Consider the following 16,325-nt stretch of genomic DNA (forward strand, 5'->3'; position numbering starts at 1 on the left):
TCTCTTCTCGTCTCTGTATATCTGACTTTCCAATAAATAAATAAATATACCTTTTGAAAAACCAGATTTATGTATTTATTTTGAAAGGTAGGTGAATAGAGATTAAATAAGAGAGAGGGGAAAGGGAGATCCCATCTTCCGTGTGCTGGTTCATCCCCCATACTTGTGGCTGCATCGCCAGGCCTGGCCCAGGCCAGAGTCTGAAACCCAGAGGCTGAACCACCTGTTCTGTTACATGGGTGGGAGGCACCAAGTACTTTGGCCATCCTGCACTACTTTCTTACGCTCATTAGTACGGCTCTGATGGGAAATGGAACAGCTGTCCACAGACCAGGAATGCTAAGTAGCTGGGTAAAGCTTCCCTTCATATATTCACTGTACAGCCTGTTGAACCTGTGGCTGGATGCCTTTCTTTTCAGTTTTGGAGGTGTCTGAGCTAGCATCTCTCCAGATCTTGGTGCTCCTCCTTTCTCCCTTGTCTCTCCTTGGGCTCAGGGGCCTGGGATGTCAACTCTGTGGCCAGGGACTCTCACGTCTCATCCTTGTTTTCTCTCATGCTTCCCTGATCCAGCTGTTTGCTTCTGTTTAGAATGCCAGGTAGCTAATCTACCTTAAACACATCCATTGAGATTTATGTTTTATTTCAATTACCAGAGTTTCTTTTTTTTCTTTTCTATTTTAGACTTTTTCATTTGGATTTTCTTTTTATAGCTTTCAGTTCTCTGCCAGAATTCGCAATTGTGTCTTTTAATTACTTGAACATGCAGTTGTCCACCATAATAATACCCATCCATGAAAATGGAGTCCGGGGAGCCCAGGATTGTCTTTCATTTCAGCCCCAGCTCTTTGCCTGGCATGCCTTGTTAGAGTAGACAGGGAATTGTGGAGAGAATATGGGGCTCCAGATGGTATTCAGGCTTTTTCTAGAGTTTTGCTGTGAGCAGGCAGCTGTCCTCAGGGGAGCGAGGATGTGGCATTCTCCCTCGCTGTGTTTCAGACTATGTGTGGTCTGGAGGTATAGGCCTAAGTCTTGGGGTGCAGCCATCAATGTCTTACCTGGCTGCCTTGGAAGGCTTTGCCTCCGCCTCCCACCTGCTCTGTTGAACTTGTCTTGCCTCCGACTTGTGTGCTGTGGAACTCTCTGCTGAGCTTCCCACTGTTCATCAACACTGTAGAGGATCTGTGACTATAACCCATCTAGAACAGAAGCAGTGATCGTTCTCTCACCACACACCCAGTCACGTTTCAGCTTTTCTTTATGTCTCACGTCTCATACGGGATTGTTCTCATCAAGCTAGGATCCGAACAAGCCCACTCTGTTGTAACTGGCCGTATGTCTGTTTTAACCTAGATGTTCTCCCTCCCACTATGTTTTATTTGAAGACATGCCATCAGTAATATCAGGGAATTTACCTTGTTCTGGGCCATGCTGATGGTGTCTGTGAGGTGTGCTTCCCATAAACCAGTATTGAGATCCGGCAGCCTTTGCCAAGTTTTTTCACTGTGGTGCTGGGACGGACCAGGGATTCGGTGGAGAGTCTAGGTTTGGCCAGTCACTAAGAGTTGTAGCTGCTGCTGGTGAAGGATGTCCATACCCATTGTCTCCCTGGAGGCTGCCGAATGCTGAGTGTCAGATGGGTTCACTCCTTCTGCGTTTGTGAGCTTGCTGAAGCCGTCAAGTTCATTACAGTTTCAGCCTTTTCCCCTTCCAAGGGAGCAGTAACATTTTTTTTCCTTTGTAAGGCAGAGAATGAGCACTCTGCTGGTTTACCCTTTAGGATGAATGCCCACAACACCCAGGTCTCCCACGATGGGGGCAGGAGTCCAGTTACTGCCTCCCACAGTCTGCCTTAGCAGGAAGCCCACCCTGGCACTGGGCTGTGGAACACAGCATCTTAACCAGCAGACTGAACGTCCACCCCTAATCAGTATTTGAGATGTCCTTCTGTTTACCTTCCCTATTCACTTGCCTAATACAGACTGTTTTGCTATGAGTTTCACCATTGTAACTTGTTTAATTATCTTACTTGGGTCTGACTTTTCTCTGAAGAAAGCTCACCTTCCAGAATAATTGCATCTATTCTTACCACTTAATTTCCTCATGTATCCATTCTGCCCTTTGTTTTCTCCGGTGTAGGTTTCTGTTTTGTTTAGGTGCTGCCTCAAAGTCTTTCCTTGCCTGAGTCACCTTTTCCCTTTCTGCATTTCTGTCACGCTGTGTGGAGTCCAGGTTATACACGGCATCTATTTCCCAGCGCTCTGTTTACTGTAGCTGATTGATTTTTTTTTTTTCCCCTGTATGAATTCTCTATGTGATTTTTTTTTTTTTCCTGATTAGAAAGTTTTCCTTTTCTGTAAATACACATGTGAATTTCTTGGTGCTGTGGTCCTGGCGGTGGTTCCACCTTCCTGCCCTTTCCCTCCTTCCGGATGCTAGCCAGCTGGCTCCCCAAAGCTGTCACAGGCTGCAGGGTCACATGTTCTGGCCCTAGTAGGGGACAGTTGCAGGTCTATTCTGTCACACAGGCACCTGTATCTACACATGCCTGGTTGGCAGATCTCTTGAACACATGAAACTGTTCATCAATGAATGGACTTCTACAAGTGTGTGTGGGAAATGGCATTAAAAGTTTATTGTAGTGCAAAAATATTTGAAAAAGATGTTCAGAAAGTTCATAAAAGCACTGTTTTATATAGCAGTTAAGACATCACTTGGGCTGCCTGCACCTGGTGTTGGAAGGTCTGGGTTGTGAATATCAACTCTACTTTTTAAAAAATTAATTTGTTTTTACTGCAAAGTCAGATATACAGAGAGAAGGAGAGACAGAGAAGATCTTCCATCTGTTGATTCATTCCCCAAGTGACTGCCACAGCTGGAAGGAACTACATCAGCCCAAAGCTAGGAACTTCTCTAGGTCTCCCACGTGGGTGCAGGGTCCCAAGGCTTTAGGCCGTCCTCAACTGCTTTCCCGGGCTGCCAGCATTAGAACTGGCACCCATATCGGATCCTGGTGCGTTCAAGGTGAGGGCTTGAGCCACTAGGCCACCTTGCCAGGCCCCCAACTCCACTTCTGATCACAGCTCTCCTGTACTGTGTACCCTGGAAGCAGCAGTGGTAGCCCAAGTACTTACTTAGGTCCCTGCCACCCATCTGGAAGATTTGGGTTGAGTTCTAGGCTCCTGGTTGACCTGGCTCTAGGATCTGTGGGCATCTGGGGGAGTGAACTAGCAGATGGAAGGAAGATCTCTCTCTCTCTGTTTCAGCATCTCTCTCTACCTTTCAAACAAATAAAAACTAAGGGAAATAAAAGTTCATGAAAAATCTGTATTAAAAAAAACCCACTAATTTTATTTTTCCATGAACTTTTTGAAGATCTCTTGAATCCCTCTGCTTCCTGAAACCAAAGCCTGACGTGTCACAGGGTGAGGTTAGCAGGAGATGGGTGTTCCATAAGCAGAGAAAGGTCAGGCCTGGAAGGTGGCGCGTGCTTGTGGGAGTGCCAGTGTTGTATCCGTCTCTCCTAGGTGAAGTGCATTGTGGTGTTGCTACACACACTTGTCCCTGCAGCCTTTGCTGTTGTCTTCAGAATTGTCCCCAGGCTCTGATATCCCACAAGGCTCACACACATTTTCACATTCTCAGTGTGTAAAAAAGGAATTCATTATCTTTCCCCAGAAGTCACATAACCTTTTTGCTTCTGTCGATACTTTTCCAGTCTTAAGATGCAGAGCCCTGCATTGTGGCATACTGGATAAAACCTGTGATGTCGGAATTCCATCTGGGTGCCAACCTAGCTCCCTGGGCAAAGCATTGCAAGGTGGCCCCATTGTTTGGGCCCATGCCACCCACCTGGGAGACCTGGACAAGGCTCCTGGCTTTGGGCTGGTCAATTGCCGACCATCTGGGGAGTGAACCAGCAGATGCGAGATTGTTTTTATCCCTGTCTGTTCCTCTTTCTTAGTAACTCTTTCAAAATAAATAAGTCTTTAAAGAAGATCGAGATCAGGATCTCCCTCTTATGAATTTTCACCACTAACCCAATGCTCCAGACTCCAACAAGTCACACGGGAGGTCTTTATTCCAGTGGGAGAGGCGGCCTTGGGGGAGAGAAAGCAGGGCAGAAGATGGTCATGGGGAGGGAACTAAGGCAGAGAGAGAGAAAGGACTCCTTTCTTCAATGATAGGAGGGGGCTTGAAGGGAGGCAGGGGAGAGACTGGGAACCACCCACTCCACATAGCAAGGGGTGAGTATTGGGAACAGAGTGGGGTACTGGGAACGTGGGACCCCGAGGGATTGGTGCATCGGTCCATCAGGCACTATGCCATGAAGGCTCTAGCAGACTGGATTGGTGGAGAACAAAATTGAGCAGGAGTTACAGAAATGAAATGGAAACTTTAGGGGAACCGAAGTGAAATCAGTGCCAACTCTATAAACTGACAGGAGTCTCAGCCTCTTCGGGGCCAATATTCAAGTCACTCTTCACACTCCCACTTGCTGGTTAGCTCCCCAAATGCCTGTGATCACCAGGAGACTGAAGCTGGGAGCTGGAAACTCAGTCCAGCCACAGTGGGTGACAAGGACCCCAGCGTCTGCCCTGGCAGGAAGCTAGTGTCAGGAACTAGAGCTCCTAACCTGTGGCCTATCCACGAGGCCTAAAGCCTAATGCCCTTGGCTAGACTTCAAACTGTGGTGTCCTCAGCTTGGGTTCTTGTGTGTCCAGGGTTCGAGTGTGTCTGTCTCCCCATAACCCCCTCCCGGCCTCATCCCTCTCTGCGCTGCTCCATGGCTGCCAAGGCTACGGCAGCCTCTGCTGGTCCTCCTGCCCTTGCCTCTTGCTCTTTCTGTATGTTTTCCGTAGTTACCTGACCTGTGCCGGTTCTGAGATGTTTCTCTTCTTCACGCTGCCTTTCCCTCCGGACCGATTCCTCATCTCCCACAGGGCAAAGAGTTGTTAGGATTGACCTTCTGTGCCCTTTTCCTCTCACATTCCACACCACAAAGGGTGTTCAGCTGGACTGGCCTCTGCCGCTTTGAGTCTCTCCCGCCAGCAGGAGAGCTTCGTGCTATCTGTTTTCCTGGGTTCCCTTACCCCGTCTTTTGACCTAACAGTCTTTACCGAGACCTTGAAGTCCGCCTGGATCTGAGTGGTGTGTGTAGCTTTACCCTGCGCCAGGATGGTGGAGACCTCCCAGGGACTGTGTTAGTTCTGCCCCGGGGTACTCCCTGCTATTTAGGAAACCTGTTCACCCTGGCTGAGGTGGTTTTGGCGCCTTCTGTTGCAGCTTGTTTGTTTGGAGTGTATCTGTTGTGCCTTCAAAGGCGCTCTCTGTCTCCTGTGTACATTCAAATGCTTAATGAAGGCTAATTTGGACTTTATCTGTAGAGAAAGTATTGTAACAACATGTTGTCCTCCTACATATGCCTGGGAAGAGGATGGGGAGGAGAGACGAAAGTATCAGGGCAGTGGCCAGTTTAGGCAGGAGACCAATGTCTGAGCTAATTTTCTAGCTAGTTGGAAGTTAGCTCTTGGGCCCGACGTGATAGCCTAGCAACAAAAGTGCTCTCCTTGCAAGCACCTGGATCCCATATGGGCACTGGTTCTAGTCCCAGCGGCCCCACTCCCCACTTCCCATCCAGTTCCCTGCTTGTGGCCTGAGAAAGCAGTCGACGGCCCAAAGCCTTGGGACCCAGCACCCATGTGGGAGACCCGGAAGAGGCTCCTGGCTCCTGGCTTCGGATTGACGCAGCTCCAGCCATTGCAGCCACGTGGGGAGTGAATCATCACCGGATGGAAGATCTTCCTCTCTGTCTCTCCTCTCTCTATACATCTGACTTTGCAATAAAAATGAATAAATCTTTCAAAAAAATGTTAGCTCTTAAAGCACATGAGGAATATTTCCACCTAAGCATTTGTTATTACAGTTAGAATGGGAAAGTGATGACTTAAACCTTTTCCTTCCCTTTTTTTTTTTTTTTTTTTTGATGACTTACTCATGTTTGTGAGACTTACTCATCTCTGTAATCCTTGTCCTTGGAAAAGGGCCCGACACTTGGTAGACACATGTTAGAAATGTTTCTGATGAAACATGTTGCCATGTCATATACGCTATGTGGGATATTAAGCTGAATAACTGAATATGCGTGCTTTAACTTTCTTTGAGGTTTTTTTTTAAATTTTTTAAATATTTTTTTGCGGGGGGGGGGGAGGAGATGGTGGTACATCCAAGTTGCAATCCCTTCCCTTTTATAAGAAGTGTAGTATAGGATTTGTTTTGTCATGATGGAGACCGTAATCTGGTTTCTGAATAACAAAGTGAGATTGTATGTTTTTAAAAAGTATCTACATACGTGATTTTTAAACTCAATTCAAAGTTGGCTTTTCTGCCTACCTTTGGCAAAGTCCTTTTATCTTCTCTCATGGCCTTTGCCATAGGTCTGGCAGAGTGACCTCCCTGTCCTGGCCAGCCTGGGTCAGCCTAGCCTGGGTCATCTGAGGTGTGTCCTGAGTGGTTGCCAGGGCCAGGGGCCTGGAGACTTGGGAGGAACGGTGCCCAGCTCAGCCTTGGACAGGCAGGCAGCGGAAGCCCCTCAGGGCTGCCCCAGTGCAGAGCATCTCCAGCTGGCGGACTGGGCACCAGTGCCCTCAGCCCTGTGCCCTCTCCTGAACTTGTAGTCCAGAGACCTGTGACCCTGCATTCTAGAATTAGGAGGAACACCAGGAGAGCAGCCTGAGAGGTGGATTCTGGGTCTTGGAGTCACCGTGTTCAACAGAGTGGTCTGTGGGGGACTGGCCGGTGTGCTCGCCCGTGTGCTCGCCCAGGGCGTCAGTCCTTGGGAACACAGCTGTTTGTGTTCTCCTGGGAAGTGGGCCGCACAGCTGCCCCTTGCCAGGCCTCCAGCCTTTGCCAGGGCTTTTAGGTATCCCCAAGTCACCTCAAATGAAAGGTCTGTTTCCCAACACTCAGAGTCCCCTGGAAGGCTGGGGTATCTGGCAGCCTCCCTAATGGCTCTTGTTTTCCCATAGTTCCCAGGGTCTGTTTTGTAGAATCTCCTTGGAAATCATTCTATGTGAATTTTATTTATTTTTTTTTTTTGAAGAGTAATTTTGTCTTTGTGAATTGTTTATTTGAAATGCAGAGAGACAGACAAAGAGAGACTTTTCATCCCCTGGTTAACTGCCCAAATGCTGCAACAGCTGGGCCCTAGGCAGGCCAAAGCTAAGAGCCTGGAGCTCGTTCCAGGTCACCCACGTGGGTGGCAAGTGGGGTTGAGACTCAAACCCGATGGGCATTCCGAATGGCATCTGACCCGCTGTGCCACACCCATCCTCTGCACTGGCTGCATGGAAAAGCTATCAAGAAGCCCCAAGAGCTTCTGTTTTGTGTGCATTACAGAGATTGATATTTGTTGTGCTATAGGAATTAAAATTGAAAATATTTATTTTGTTTAAAAATAACCACACACTGATTGCAAGTTAACCTAAATAAAATGAGAATTTTAGTAAATAGTCATATTTTGGGCCTGGCGCCATGGCCTAGTAGCTAAGTCCTCACCTTGAGCATGCTGGGATCCCGTATGGGTGCTGGTTCTAATCCCGGCAACCCCGCTTCCCATCCAGCTCCCTGCTTGTGGCTTGGGAAAGCAGTCAAGGACAGCCCAAAGCCATCCTTATGCAGAGACTTAATTGAAGACTTAATTGAAAAAGGAGGAATATTTTAAATAGCTTTGTCAGGAAGCTATGAAAATATATGTATATATTTTGGTATTATGCTGAAACTCAGCTTTTCTTTCTTTCGTTTTTTTTTTTTTTTAATTAATTGGAATCTGAAACTGCATTAATAGCCTTTTCATGCCTTGTGCTCAGGAGGAATAGATGTGAAAAGTGTCGTTTGAAGCTCCGGAGTAGCCCTGCAAAGATGGGAGCAAGGCATCTTCCCAGATGCCTGCAGGAGCCACGAGGGGTGGGCTGGATTTAATTTGGGGGTGGGGAGGACAGAGAGAGAATCATCTAAGCTAGGATGGCTTGTTTAAGTCCATCCCCCTCCCGTTTGCTAACACTGTGTTGTGTTGCTGTCTTAGACATACTCTGGACTCTTCTGTGTAGTCATCAACCCTTACAAGAACCTCCCGATTTACTCTGAGAACATCATCGAAATGTACAGAGGGAAGAAACGCCACGAGATGCCCCCGCACATCTATGCCATATCCGAGTCCGCCTACCGCTGCATGCTGCAAGGTAACTGGAGGGGCTGGAGTGCCACGTACTGAGGGTTCCTCAGTGCCCTTCAGCTGTTGAAGGTCTCCATCTGTCCTACAACACCTTCTGATTCTCTTTTTTTCAAGAAAAAAAAGATTGTAAAGAGCAACATTCCTTGTAGAGAACTTGTGAGATCGTTAAGATTAGAATGGACGGTGTGGCCATTTTCTATATGATCTGTAGGAAACTGGGAAGTGTGCTTTATAACAGTATATATAACAGAATTTTAGGCTACACACCATCTTTTTTCTTTCTTTCTTTTTTTTTTTTTTTTAAATATTTATGCATTTGTTAAAAAGAGTGAAAGAGAGGGAGGTAAGAAAAAGCAGAGTGAGATTTTCCATTTGCTGGTACACTCCCCAAATAGTCACAGCGACCAGGATTGTGCGAAGCTGAAGCCGGAAACCTGGAAAGACATCTGGGCCTCCCGTGTGGATGCAGGAGCCATTCCTTTAGGCCGTCTTCCACTGCCTTCCTAGGTCCGTCAGCAGGGAGCTGGATTCAAAGTGGAACAGGTAGAACTCAAGCTGGGATTCTTATGAGATGCCAGCATTGTAGGAGGCAGCTTAACTTGCTGTGCCACAACGCCAGTACAGAAAGCATCTGGTTACACACATGTGATTCCCCACTGTATGCCAGTGTGGTTAGCGCTCCATTCTTTTAGGTTTTATTTATTTATTTATTTTTAAGATTTATTTCTTTGTTTTTATTGGAAAGTCAGATATATAAAGAGGAAGATCTTTGTCTGTTGGTTCACTCCCCAAGCAGCTGCAACGGCCAGAGCTGAGCCTATCTAAAGCCAGGAGCCTTTTCCAGGTGTCCCAGTGTGGGTGCAGGGTCCCAAGGCTTTGGGCTATCCCTACTGCCTTCCCAGCTCACAAGCAGGGTACTGGAAGGGAAGCAGAGCATCTGGGATACAAACCAGCACCTGTATATGAGATTCTGGCACCTATATATGGGATCCTGGCCTATGCAAGATGAGTATTCAGCCACTAGGTCACCACACTGGACCCTCTTTTAGATTTTATTTATTTATTTATTATTTTTTTAAAAGATTTATGTATTTATTATAAAGTCAGATATACAGAGAGGAGGAGAGACAGAGAGGAAGATCTTCCGTCCGATGATTCACTCCCCAAGTGAGCGCAATGGCCGATGCTATGCCGATCCGAAGCCGGGATCCAGGAACTTCTTCCGGGTATCCCACATGGGTGCAGGGTCCCAAAGCTTTGGGTCATCCTTGACTGCTTTCCCAGGCCACAAGCAGGGAGCTAGATGGGAAGTGGAGCTGCTGGGATTAGAACCGGTGCCCATATGGGAACCTAGTGTGTTCAAGGTGAGGATTTTAGCCGCTAGGCCTCACCGCCGGGCCCCCTCTCTTCGATTTTAAAACCAACAGGAAGAATGGTATGGAAGGTGAATGCCTCTTTATAAAGATTATAAAATATTGGTAGAACCTTAAATACATGAAGGGGAAATAAAAGGTAAAAAAAAAAAAAGCCAACTCATTTTCTGGCTCATTGATTTAGACCATGGCTTCAGATGCCATGTTTTACAGAGGAACGCTTTTTGAAAGTGTTTGTATTATGGGATGCTCTGTGTGGAATGAGAAGTGTTACAGCCTAGCCCTCTTTTCTAATTGAGTCCAGGGTTTCTCCTATACACAACCCCGTTCTCACAACTGTGATTGTCGCCACTGGGATCCCTGAAGTCTTGTATAAATGGAGTTTCTAGAATGCTAGGGGGACCGACTCACACAGATCATTGTAATTTTTAGAAGGTGGAGTAAAGTCTCTAGGCCACTGAGATCCATGTACGTGTCAGACATTCTAGAATCTGTAGGTAGGAGGCAGGTCTGAGACCACCACAAATGCACCTGCTGTAGGCTTAGGAACAGAGGGAAATACAGCATGAATAGAGTTCTGCTGTCTGCAGGGCTCTGGCCTGGTGGGTCACCCTGCAGGGGCGGAGGGATGATGGATGTTGGCTAGGTTTGTCAGGATGTTTCCCCAGGGGCGTGCCTGTAGCATTCTTGCTGGTGTGCTTGAAGGTGTGGGCTGCATGCCCATACAGTTTGCGGATGATGTGAAACTGGAAGGAATAATAAATGTATTTGATGAACAGAAACAGAACTTGTAAATGTCTTGACAGTTTGAATGGGGAGTCAAATCATAGAACATAATAGTTAAGAGGGATAAGTGCTATATCCCATTACCAGGTTCCCAAACCAGCTGTATGGGTACAGACTGTGGAGACTGTGAGGAAGATGTGGCTTATCAGCATATCACGGTATTAAATGCTAGAATGAATACTTACTGAAAATTACTATGAGCCAGGCACTGGGCCAAATGCTTTATGTGTTGTATCGTGTAATGCTTGATAATCTTGCAAACAGAATGACTTGTCCCTGTTGTACTGAGGCACAAAGAAGTAACTTAACAAAAATGCCAAAAAAAAGAAAAGGAAAAAAAATATATATATGAGCTGGGATCCAGCAGGGTAATATGTTAGGATGCACTCGTTTATAATGAAGCCCTCCCATGTGAGAGCTAAAAGGAGTTTGTTGATTAAGATCATTTTAGGGATTAGATAAAATAGAAGCAGGAACTCACGCTAAGCTGTTGCCTTTGTGTTGCATTCTCTCAGTAGCACTTTGTGGGTGCAGACCTGGCACCGCTGGGCAGGACACTTGCTGCAGCCATATGACCGTACCAGGAGTACCTGCCAGTAAAGCTGGTACTGGCACCCTAGCTCATCGGTCTGTCTCTTATTACACATGCAAGTGGGTATCCCGTGAGGAGGGCCAGGCTGTAGCTCCAAGAGGGGACTGTGTGGAGGATTCAGCACATGTGACCCCGCTCAGCTGTCCATTCTTTCCAGATTTTTTTAAAATGATTTATTTATTTTACTTGGAAAGTCAGAGTTGGAGGGAGGGAGAGAAAGGGAAATCTTCCATCTGGTTCATTGCCCAGATGGTAGTAATGGCCAGAGTTCGACCAGTCTGAAACTGGGAACCAGGAGCTTCTTTCTGATCTCCCACATGAGTGCAGGGGCCCAAGGCTTTGGACCATTTTTCACTAGTTTCCCAGATCACAAGCAGAGAATTGGATCACAAGTGGAGCAGCCAGGGCTCGAACTGGTGGCCAAATAGGATGTTAGTGCCAGCAGGTGGAGGAGTAGCCTGTTACACCATCATGCCTGCCCCATACATTTTTGTTTCTTTTCATCAGAAGTGTGTATTCTGATCCCCTAGTTTCATGTTATGCACAAGTTTTATAGGCGCACAACCGACATCTTTAAGTCTATTGGAAACATATGCTGAAAAGTTTGTTTTTCATAAAGAAAATCTAATGAACCGCTTTCCCCTCCCTTAAGTTAGGATTGTAGGGAGTGCTGCCTCAGTTAAGATGCAGTGTATGGCTGGAACCTCGTAGCTGCTTAATGCAAGTTTGCTGGGACCAGCACTGTGGCTCAGCCGGTTAAGCTGCCACTTGTAATGACTACTCTGCTTCCAACCCAGTTTCCTTTGCACCTTAGAAAGCAACCAGGTGATGGCCCAGTACTTGCAAGGTGGGAGTTCCTGGTTCTTGGCCATGACCTGGCCCAGGCTTGGCTGTTGGCAGCAGTTGGCATGTGGAAGATCTGTCTTTTCCTGTCTCCTTTCTGTCATATTGCTTTTTAAATAAATGTTTTGAACTTATTTTATAAAAAAATTTATTTGGGTTAGATGAATGAAAACAGAGGTTTTAGACATAAACTTGACTACAAAAAAATCACATACTCAGTAAAAGTATAGGATGGCAGAATCACTACAATTGGAAACTAAAGCAGTGAGACAAGGCTAGAATACTAAAAAAAAATGAAGTAATTTAGGAGAGTAGGGAACATGGGACACGTAGAGGTACGGCCTCCGATGTCACTGAAGAAGTGTTAGTTATGAGCATGTTTATTTGCAAGGCAGAGAGACTGACAAGACCTCCATCTGCTGGTTCTCTCCCTAAATGCCCATAATAGCTGGGACTGGGCCAGACCAAAGCTTTTACCTTACTTGAAAGTCAAGTTACAGAGAAGGAGTGAAAGTCAATGATCTTCCATCTGCTGGTTCTCTCTCCAAATGGCTGTGATGCCCAGAGCTGAGCCCATTTGAAGCTGAGAGCCTGGAGCTTCCTTCAAGTCTCCCATATAGGTGCTGGGGCCCAACGCCTTGGACCGTTTGCGGTCTTTTTCCCAGACCATCAGCAGGGAGTCAGAACAAGAGTGGAACAGCTGGGACTAGGACCAGTGCCCATATTGGATGCTGGTACTGCAGGCGGAGGGTTAGTCTAATATGCCACAACATAGTGCTCCCTCTCCCTCCCCGACCAAAGCTTAATCCAGGTCTCCTGTGGGTGACAGGGACCCAGCTGCTTGCCAACTTGTCAACTGCTGCTTTCCAGGGAACACCTTGGCAGAAAGCTGGAATTGGATGGTGAGCAGGCCACGCGGTGCTGTGGCATGCAGGTGTCCAAACAGTGCCTTGACCTCCATGCCAAGTGACTGCTCTGTCATATTATTTAAATGTTCACCTGAGCGACTGAAAGATTCAGATCTGCAGATTGGACAGATCCAGGCAAGAATATTTAAAAGGGGAAGACCTGGTGCTGTAGCACGTTAAGTCAGCATCTCCTGTGCCTGAATTCCGTATGGGCACCAGTCTGAGTCACAGCTTTTCTGCTTCCAATCCAGCTCCCTGCCAGTGTGCCTGGGAAAAACAGTGGAACATGATCCAAGTGCTTGGGCCCTTGCACCTGCATGGGATACCCCAGTGGGTTCCCAGCTGCTAGCTTCTGCCTGGCGCAGCTCCGGCTGCTGTGGCCACTTGGGGAGTGAGCCAGCTGATGGACTATCTGGCTGTTCATTTTTCTCTATCTTCCTGTTTCTGTAACTCTGTTGTGTTACATATCTTAGTAGATGGATCAAGATTAGATTATCTTCATTTGGGTACTACCTATTAGAAGCAGAATATGATGACCTTGGGACCCCTACCCCATACATAACCATCCTCAGAAGCCTACAGTCATCCAAGACTGCCTCCAGTCCAGGCTCACCCCTGTGTGACACCTCTGCCCTTGATCCTGAGGCCTTGCTACAGCCTTGCACCCCAGCGAGCTTCAAGTCCGGGTCAGACAACCAGCACTGCTGCCAGTCCCAGTAGGCAGACCTAGATGGAATGGGAAGCTTGGCTGCAACCATCATTGCAAGAACAACCCTTTCTGGCCACCTTGAGTTCCAAAGACCTGCCATCTTCCTGGAGCCTCAGAATGAAACCCCCCACATTCCCATTGCTGCTTTCGGATTTGTTTCCCAGTGGTCTTTTCCATTCCCTTAGGCAACTCCCTTCCTTTCTTATGTAAATTTTTTTTTAATTATCTTGAGCATCTTCATTCCCTCTGGGGCTTTACCTGCTGCTTGCCCTTCTGTAGCAGGTGGGCCTGTGCCCTGGGGGATGGGGCTGGGGGTGCTGTTCCAGGTCTGCTAATTCTCTGCTCCTGATCCCCTGGGAAAATCTGCTCCTGCCCCCCCTCCCTTCATCATCATCACTATTAGTCACTTTGTTCTTAGTTGGTCTTGACACGTCATTTTAACTCTGCCCCAAGGTCTGCTCTAACTAGGGAAAAGATTTCCAAGTGGGTTAGTGGAAGTGTGCCTAATGAGTTCTTGCTGTTTCAGCTATTAATCTCATCTGTATGGCTTTCTGGTGAAAGGGAAGATCAAAACATTTATTATAGGTTCTTCAGAAGTTAACCACAACAGAATATCACATATGAAAAATACATGAGTTGTGGCAAAACCACTTTAAGAATTCATAGCTGTAATATTTTTATTAGTAAACAACAATTTGTAGAGGAGTTAAGCCTTTTACTTAGAAGACCAGAAGACTACTTTATAATTTATTGAGCTGTACATTGCCTTGTGAACTTTGATGTGTGTTATTTCCCAGTGAGGGTGCTTTAGAACTACAACAGTGAAATGAATCCAAAAAAAAGAAAAAATGTATAAAGAGATCAACATGTAGGAACAAAGCAGATGCTCTGTTATAGTGTGGTCAACGGAATGGGCAGCAAATGTGACTGGGAAGAGAACCACCAGAAGCAATGAAAGCTGTGTAAAACCTGGAACGGAGACAGACAAAACGGACTTGAAGTAAAGTGGGAAACCCAACCAGAACAGGACCCATGGGGGAAAGCGAAGAGATAATAGAAGGTCCACATGGGAATCCTGAGATGGGCTGTTAGCATAGAGCATCACTGACTGCCACATCCCAGTCCACAGAAAAGCAATGGCTGGGGGCCTGTCTGGCAGGGCTAGGTACCAGTACCAGATAGGGGATGGGTCACACGTGGCAGGGTCAGGACACTAACCAACACGTTGAGAGAACCAGATCCGGGGGTAGATTCTCTGGGGGAAGTGTGGGCCCAACCCTGTGGAAATACAAGTCCCACTGGTTAGCTCGCAAGTTGGGGTGGTGATGGCCTGAGCTAGGTGTGACCATAGACCCTGCCATCACTTACAGGTAAAGGAACCGACAATAGTCTGGACAGATCAAACAGCAGCACCTGAATGTGCATCCTAAAACAGGATGTAGGGTGCGCCAAGCTGCAACTGGAAGGGGGAGGACCGGGCCGGACTAAGCAAACCTTAACTCACCAGGAAAAATAGAAATCAGGATGGAGCACAGATCATCCCAAGCTAGGCTCTTAAACTGACCGGTCTGCAGGAGCCAATGATACTAGGACACAGCAACGAAGGCAAAGGCCAAGACATGTGAGGGGCTATGCCAAGCTGGGTCAGAGCAACCACTGGCATGCACACGATCTATGGTCGGGAACAGGTCCAATTGGGGAGCTAATAAGACACCCTAACTGGGTGGGGTTCCCACTGGTGAGTGCAGGGGCTGGAATGGGGGCTGCGTTCTGGTCTGGACATGGCTGCAGTGTCCCTTGGCACAAGTGTGGACTGGGACTGGATGCACCAAGACAAGCTAGACTCCAACACCATCTGGTGTTCTGGAGGACCAGAGTAGATGTGGGATGGACAAGGCTAGGTCTCAGCCTCCTACTGAGCCATGTGTGAGCCGTGTCTGGGTGTGGACGAGCCATGGCTGGGCTGAAACATCCAACGGTAAAACCGGAATGGGTTGAAGGCAAGTCAGGAAAGTCCACTGTTCCTGCTAGGACAGGAGGTGAACTGTGTAGGGCTGGCTCATGAACCCACCGGAATGCGCGACATCTGGTATTGGGAGAGGTTCTGGTGGCGGTGCCTGGGCAGCTCCTCTGGCAGGACACAGTTCCTGCAGGTGAGCGCAAGAACCACGATAGGGAACACAGCAGACCAGGCCAGGGAAAGGCACCTACCAGCATACAGTTGGCATAGGTCAGGGGCAGACCAAGCTGAATCAGTTCACATCAGCCGCTGGAGAATCCGAGCACCAGAACAAAGTGTGGGTTGGGCAACACATACCAGTGCACATTACAGCTGGAATTGGATGCCTGCCTGGCTAGGCTATAACCCTCACCAGCATCAGCTGGAATTGGGGGTGGGCTGGGCCAGGCTACAACACCCACTGGCAAATGCCAAGGTGAGGTGGGCCATACCAGACTGGGCCACAGCACCCAACCAGCACACGTGAGAACCAGGGAGGGGAGGGGGCAGAGCTGGTAGGGGGAATGTGGAGGGCTCCCACTGGACAGCCATTCCCACTGGAGAGCATTAGCTGGGATTAGGGCAGACCAGACCAGGCAGGGCTACAACACCTTTGGGCCTCATGTGAGCTAGATCAGGAAAAAGCCAGGCTGGGCTGATTGTTCCTACTGGTGTGCACATAAATTAAAGTGGGTGAGGGGTTGATTGGGCTTTGTTGCAGCATCAGCTGGCAGAGACTGGCATGAAGGCTAATTCTGTCAAGTTAAACCACAGAACCACCTGGAGAATGCATAATCTGGGATTGGGAGTGACCTAGGAGGGAAATAGTGGGCACACTCCCACTGGAGAGCATAAAAACCAGGAGTGGAGCAGTGGTGGCTAGA

General features: G+C 47.7%; 1 protein-coding gene across 3 annotated transcripts in view; it reads left to right on the plus strand.

Annotated features, from left to right (window-relative positions):
• MYH10 (myosin heavy chain 10) overlaps positions 1–16,325 on the plus strand; it is a 125,798-nt gene that overhangs the window by 15,222 nt on the left and 94,251 nt on the right. For all 3 annotated transcript variants that reach the window (XM_041001310.1, XM_041001312.1, XM_041001313.1), the window contains exon 3: positions 8,082–8,238. In XM_041001310.1, coding sequence (XP_040857244.1) covers positions 8,082–8,238 — 157 coding nt within the window. The remainder of the gene's footprint in view (positions 1–8,081; positions 8,239–16,325) is intronic.

This window comes from Ochotona curzoniae, unplaced genomic scaffold (assembly GCF_017591425.1).
Source record: "Ochotona curzoniae isolate NIBS_2020 unplaced genomic scaffold, NIBS_Ocur_1.0 scaffold_2453, whole genome shotgun sequence".
Lineage (NCBI taxonomy): Eukaryota > Metazoa > Chordata > Mammalia > Lagomorpha > Ochotonidae > Ochotona > Ochotona curzoniae.